Genomic DNA, 7,038 nt, shown 5'->3' with positions numbered 1-7,038 from the left:
TACATATGATGAGGAGGAAGAAGTATATAATGAACACATATCTAAGAACACATCAGTGTATGCAGCGCCTTCAAAGGAGTCAAAGTGCTAGTAAATGCTTCTAAGTTCTAAGTTTAATTTCATAAACTTAGAGTCTAAACACACTAAGCCCCAGAGTCCATGCTTACAAGTTCTAATTTCTAATAACAATTCTCTTCTAAGAAGCAGCTCGTACAGTGAGCAGAAACTAAGCCCAATTTGATTCCAGTGAGATGAGGTGTATCTTGTAGTTTTTCAGTTTTTGTACCAGTAGTCAGGCAGTCACTATATGTTCAAATTGGCATTCCATTCATTTTCTCCAAGCAACTGCATATTGTGTCTTCCCCACATGATACACAAGATTTTAGCTATGAAAGTCAAATTTTATAACCCGAGCTAATTGTTAAAGAATTGAAGGAGAAAAATGAGGAGTTGTGAAGACTAACCTACATAACATTGTAAGAAATCTTTTACAAACTGATAGACATAATATTATTGAATCCTACCCCCTTCATTCTTAAAATATAACTTTCACCTTGAGAAGTCTTATGACACATGCATGATGTGTTGTTTCCAGTTTCATACCTAGACAATCTTGATCAGCACCTCCCACTGACAAGCATTGTAGGCTCCAACCGCAAGATTGATGGGTCCTTGCATAGCTTATCCGTCTGATCTTCTGGCAGTGTCACCATCACTGTCCGTCCAAGCCCTTCTTCTGGTGAGGGGAGCACCAAAATTAACCCCTCACCATCCACATTGCCAATGTGATATGATACATGCACTGGCTTCATATTCTCGATCATTGTTGCGAAAGCAGAGACATCTTCCATGTTGACACATGTTAACTCTGGCCCATACATCCTAAAGGGAGGTGCATATTTAGTGCCTTCCTCTTTCTGCGACTCCAACCAGTCAATAACTGACCAGTACTCTTCTTCATCTATGGTTAACAAGTGTTCATGTATGATCTTTGTCATGTATTCAAATCCACCTTCCTCCGACTCTCTTAGGTCAGTTGAGACTTTGGAGAAATGTAGAGCATTGCCGAAGAAACCATGTGGGAGAGGAGCATGCATTCGCTTCCTAAAGTCCATACAAATGGATAGGTTATGGACTTGCGTATTCTTAGGGGTCTTTGCTTTAATGACACTAGACCAGAAAAGTGCTGCGAGCATGTCAAATGGTGTGGCATCAGGACAATGAGTCTGGATCTCCAGCAGGCATTTCTTGATCATTCTGTCAGAGAAGCGAAAAGTAGCTGTTGACATTTTCACTGCACTTGGGGGTTTAGCTCTCGACTTTGCTTCATAGTACTTGGCAGATTCTGTGTTAGTGTTAGGATTTGTGCGGCCATGCAGCCCTGGTGGATGGAAGAATGGATTATGCGAAATGCACACTCGGCGATAAAACTCAGTCCAAGAATTCATGAATGTGGTTGCACAGGTCGGGTCTGCATACATGTGTGGGCAACTTAAGCCAATGGCTAGACCTCCTTCATCAAAGTCATTCATCTGCAACAAGTAAACAAATTTCATTCTCAGTTAAACTGCAACTTTGAGTGACAAATCTGAGGAATCTGGAAATATTTAGAAGTGCAAAGTTGAAGATATTTATTATTCACATGGTATGTAACAAGTATTTGATGCATAGAGTTATGGTGGGCACCGTTAGAAATTAATCTTTTAAAAGGCTAAATCAAAAACAAGATGGGACCGATACTGCGCGCTGCTTTACTGTTTACCTCGCAGACTCTAGCATCCTATACTAGCTACGATGGTACTGCTGCACTCAATCAAAAGGTGTTACTAAGTTCAATTCCTATTAAAAATTCTAAACTGAATTAAGTAAAATATTAGGAACAGTTACAATAGTCAAATCCCTCAAACTAACTAGAGGCTCAGCTACAGTAGTGCACTTGACCTGCAGCAGCTCATCTTACCAAGAACGAAGAGATTCTATCTCAAAGCTCAAAAAACTAAATTAACTATGTCTTTTGTGATCCACTAAAAAATGTCATCTGAGAATCACACCTAAAACTGTGACTATGTTTTGTATCCACTGAAACTATTATCACATTTTCTCAAGAGACAACTAAATTTCTTTATACAGCCAAAACTCTCCTCCTGGATCAAGTAATTTGATTAGTTCCTCTCATCACTATTAACTTGTATGAGCATCTTGATCCACAGAATGACTGAGGCACCGAACTATATCCTTATCTTTAATAGGTTTGTCTGAAAAGCTCAAATGTGACTAAGGTCTAAGGACCTAACCTTGTGAAGGTTTCAATACTTCACATTTACTACTAAGTACAGGCTTTCTCTTAAACGGACATCCGTTGACATGTTATATAGTGGCTTGAGAAGCTTATATAGTGTCTTGCACAATTTTATATAGTGTAAATTAAAAAGTTAATAAGCGTAAATTAAAAGGTTGTTCAAGACACTATATAAGCTGCCCCACGAACATGTCCGTTAACCGGACTAGTCCGTTTAAGAGAAAACTTGCTACTAAGTAATATGAACAAGCTTTTTCAATCTTGCAGAAACAAAATTTCATTGATTACAGACTTACAGTCCATCTACACCTTATATCTAACACTTTAATTTAATCATTAAATTTGGCTAACAACCAATCAACCATGTCACCACCCACACTTAAATTAAAACCTCTGTCCTGCAGAAGTTCATCAGCCTCCCAACGTTGGGAGTTCTAATTATTGAATTTTATAGGTAGCTCGTCAATTATTTTAAACTTGAGGGGGGTAAAAAAATCAATACTATGTATTTCATGTGTGTGCTAGGATGATACTTCAGTGATTTGTGCCACACACACCCTCAACAACTTTAGTAGTTGAAAGACTTCAAACTGTTAATCATTTGAGAAGTTGAACTCAGGAACCACTAAATTGACTATTTTCCTTATTAGACCATGCAAAACTGAGGGTAGGTCGAACTATTAAATTAACTACAGTCGTCATGTAATGCTTTTTTTAGTTATGTATCAATCAAGCATTGCCACAAGTGAAAATGACAGAACGAATCAACACAGTAACATAGATCCCCTTATCTCTGAAGCTGCTTTCATCTACTTAATTATTCCGCACGTTCACCTTTGATTAAGTTTTAGAATAGAGCAGTTTATAATTATATTTCTATCTTAAAAAGTCTAAATATTTACTTATCTATTAACATGTGCTGTTGGAATTTAACATTTTTAATAGGGGCAAAAACCTCATAAAAAGATGATGACGGACGCGATATTTTAGATTGGACTTCAAACAAATTCAGTATTACCGTACAGGCGGTACAGCAGTTTCAAATTTGGACACATATCCTAATTTGGTCGAAACATTTTTTTTACAGACACAACAGTGTACACCAAATAGTTTTCGACGACACTAGGATACACATCCAAATTGGCCAATGTGCATGACTTTCTGTACCAGTTATTAACAAACCACATGCACCTGAACTTCCACAGAATGTCAAGAAACAAGAGTACCTGGACACGATACGGGGACCAAACCTTAGGATCATCTGGTATTTCCTCCCAAACCGTTAGATCTTTCTCTTCATCACCATCAGCAGATTTCAGCCACTCATCTAAACTACAATCAACTTTAGCTTTCAAAACTCTAAGACCAGCATCATTACACCTGACTTCCCAATTTCCTTGATCATCGCTAATTAACCTACCGGTTACCGGTGGATACTGTGACAAAACTTCAGATAATGATTGTCTTAAACGCCCAAGATCAGATGAATTCTTATCATCTAACCGGTTATACCGGTAATAGAATATAATATGAAGTGTGTGAAAGCCCATTGCATGGTCTAATACGGATAATGGGTATGTTTTACCGGGCTTTACTGGTGTATCTGAGACTACTGTTAGTTTTGAGTGAACTGTGACACGGGTTTTGGAGTTTGGCATGGATGCCTAGGAATTTTTTTACACAGAAATGAAGAGAGACAATGAAGAGAGTTTGAAAGAGAATAGGAGAAAGAGTTTAGAATTTAGCTTATTTATGTTATGTTGGGAGTTTGGAAAGCTGAGAGAATGGGCGGTGAGTGGATGAGGAATTAATGAGGGTGCCTGATGTTCGTTGAGAGAATTTATGTGACATAGTTATTGGTTCTGTTTATCATCCAACTTCTATGCCAGGTTGGTTTTGCTGTTTATCGTCCTTGGGAATTGAGGTAGTAACCTACCTTGTCCTCATCGATTGGTAATTTAGACTTTAAAGTCACTAAATCATGTTACTCAAATTTTCTCGACAATCACATAGCTAAACACGATGAATCTTAACCATTGTAAAGCTTTTAAACAAGGGCCAATGCAATGGGCAGTACCAGGTCCACACAAACAACGGAATGCCAGAATGGGACTAAAATCTATTCTACGTTATAAAGAGGGCGTAGGCGAGTGAGTGAGCCGAATGCGCCGTGGAAAATTCCGTTCACACACCTTATCTGTTTGACAGTGTTTGAAAAAGGAAAAACAAAAGAATCCCTTCGCTGCTTTTTCTGTCGTTTTTCTTCGTTCCATTGTTTTGCTTTTTTTTGTCTCCTATACTAAAGGCCCACTAATCAAAACAAACCCAATTACACAGGCACGTGTTTTTAAAGATGGGCTCAATTCTTCAAGCTCCCAACCACTATCTAAATTAAGAAAATTATTGGGCAGAGAAGCTACTCATGGATGCAAGTTGCAATTTGCAACCACTTCTTTACTTTTGGTGTAGTTATTTACTTTCACTCACAATATTACTATGCTCACCTAACAAATCTGGTTTTTCTTATCATCATCACCCATTTTAACGTTTTTTACTATTTACAATTTACTTTTATAAAGCTAATTAAAATTTAAGTAGGAATAAAATATATATTCTTAAAAATGTAATTGCTAAAATAAAATACAATGGCTGAAAATAATTCCCACATAGTGCGTGCACAAGACTAGTGGATAGTAAAGGGACTGATTCCAATAATTGAAATATCGCGGTATTAAAGTTCGTACAACCCACCCTGAAAAAAACTTCTGGATCCACCCTGCTTCTGGTTTCAAACACTTTGTTGTGGGCAAATATCGTCAACCTGATATTCCAGCCCAAATATCGTAAATAACTCGAGATATCGATATGATTGTCGATATTTTGAATATAAATTCATGTGTTACATGAACAAGCGGGAAGAAGGAAGGAGAAGAATGGGAATGGACACGCGTCAGGATAGGATTGGACTCCAATATAGCTGAAGGACTATATAAAGCGATGATCAGGAGAAAAAAGATTCATTCGATTTATTCCAGAAAAACTTGTAAAACCAGAACAATAGAGAGAGAGTTTGAGCGACTTTGTAACCGCCATTACTGATTAATACAAAAGCTTAAGTTTTACTTCTTCTTGATTCTCAATTCAATCCAAACATATTCAATTCATAACTAATTTTAGAGAAGAATTTGATCACTACATTGGCGTCGTCTGTGATTCAAAGACAAGAAAAGTTGTTTCTTTTCTTTTTAATTTTGAAGATCAAATCCAGTTGTAAACATTTAGGATAAAGAATAATTGGTTGTGTTCAAGGAAATTCTGTGAGATCAATGAAATATTTAGTTTCTTGTCAAGATGCCTCCTAAGCGTGCTACAGCAAGTAAAATGATGATGATTAATGAAGGAAGCACTTCTCAATTAAGTAGCATCCAAGAATGAGGAACACAGAACAAGGCGATCGGTAAGTAGGTTGGTGGAAGAAATAGAAAATATACATGAAGAAGAGGTTTCTTTAAAAGTCTTGTTGAGAAAGTTTGAAGAATTGGAGACGCAGAACAAAGTTTTAATGGCTAAAAATAAAGTTGTGAAAGAAGAAAATGAGAAGCGTGCAGTAGAAGCTATGTACGAGAGAGATGGAGATGAATCGAGTTCAGGCACTCCAGTGGCGAAGAAGAGTAATATCGATGAAGTGAGAAAAAGCCACCTCAAAGAAGTATAATTAGTGCCGAAATCGATACCGAATGTAATGCAAGAGGAGGAAGTTAAATAGGCACTTCAGCCAATAGCAAAAGAGATGATGCAGCGGCAATTTGGGGACCAGTTTCTGGAGAAGGTATCTGCATCGGTTCGAAAGTTAGCCAATAATGTTGGTCGAAACCCGTTGAAAAAGGAAATAGAGAGGGTGTCATTGCCTCCAAAATTCAAAAGTCCAAGATTCACCCAATATGATGGGACTACAGATCCCATGGACCATCTCTTTAGCTACCGATACCAGTTCTCGATATATCAGGGAACTGAGTATTGGGACTATGTGTTGTGTATATCTTTTTCTTCAAGCCTGAAGTGTAAAGCACTGAAATGGTTCTGTACAATACCTGAAGGAACCATATCTTGTTTTCGCGAGATTGAGGAGAAATTCCTCACGAATTATGGTCATCAAAGGGTGAAGCCGAAGCAGGTATCGGTGTTATTCCAATTGAAGCAACGAAAGAAAGAGTCTTTGAAAGATTTCTTGGCTCGATTCAAAGCTAAAACTCAATCGGTAGAGAGATTCGACGAGTTTGAAATGACCGCTATTATGGCCTTTCAAACTAATGTGATCCCAAGATCTAATATGCACAAGTATCTCTTGCGCAAATAAGTTAAAAGTCTACAAGAGTTGTATGACAAAGCGGATAGAGATATTCGAGTAGAGGAAAGGATACAGACAACCATGCTGCAAGTGTCAGAATCAAGCAAGAAGGAATGGGATGATAGAGATTTACATGAGAGTCAAGATTCTTCGAGGTCAAATCACAAAAGGCCTCAAGAAAACTATACAAATAGGGATAGACAACCATAGCAAAGAAGGAAGTATGAAAAGACAATAAAAGAATAGTTGGATCCCAAAAAAATTATCGCCATCAATACCACACCTGAAGATATTCTAAGAATGGTGGAGAAAGAAGATTTTATAAGATGGCCAAAGCATCCTCTGAGGGAAATAAAGGGTAGGGCTTATTGTCAATTTCATAAAGTGGAGA

The 7,038-nt window shown here is 37.6% G+C and overlaps 2 protein-coding genes across 2 annotated transcripts; one reads left to right on the top strand and one right to left on the bottom strand.

Moving 5' to 3' along the window:
* Positions 1–380: 380 nt before the first annotated feature.
* LOC147499832 (acetyl transferase 1-like) lies at positions 381–4,213 on the bottom strand. The gene is made up of 2 exons (XM_086561597.1): positions 3,526–4,213; positions 381–1,532 (listed from the first exon to the last, which is right to left on the bottom strand). Exons 1-2 carry the CDS (start codon positions 3,955–3,957, stop codon positions 618–620), a joined length of 1,347 nt encoding a protein of 448 aa, XP_086417723.1. The 5' UTR covers positions 3,958–4,213; the 3' UTR covers positions 381–617.
* Positions 4,214–6,089: 1,876 nt separating this feature from the next.
* LOC147499831 (uncharacterized) lies at positions 6,090–6,656 on the top strand. The gene has a single exon (XM_086563542.1). The coding sequence runs from the start codon at positions 6,090–6,092 to the stop codon at positions 6,654–6,656; it is 567 nt and encodes a 188-aa protein (XP_086419668.1).
* The last annotated feature ends 382 nt before the right edge of the window (positions 6,657–7,038 follow it).

Source organism: Coptis chinensis, chromosome 5, assembly GCF_015680905.1.
Source record: "Coptis chinensis isolate HL-2020 chromosome 5, ASM1568090v1, whole genome shotgun sequence".
Lineage (NCBI taxonomy): Eukaryota > Viridiplantae > Streptophyta > Magnoliopsida > Ranunculales > Ranunculaceae > Coptis > Coptis chinensis.
Note: the sequence above shows the minus strand (reverse complement) of the source record. Positions and strands in the feature narration are given on the sequence as shown.

What these genes read in the sequence shown, in the direction of transcription:
- LOC147499832 (XM_086561597.1), bottom strand. Translation starts at nt 3,957, where the DNA reads ATGCCAAACTCCAAAACCCGTGTCACAGTTCACTCAAAACTAACAGTA. An exon ending in GGTCCCCGTATCGTGTCCAG is followed by an intron (nt 1,533 to 3,525) that starts GTACTCTTGTTT and finishes TACTTGTTGCAG; the next exon opens with ATGAATGACTTTGATGAAGG.
- LOC147499831 (XM_086563542.1), top strand. Translation starts at nt 6,090, where the DNA reads ATGATGCAGCGGCAATTTGGGGACCAGTTTCTGGAGAAGGTATCTGCA.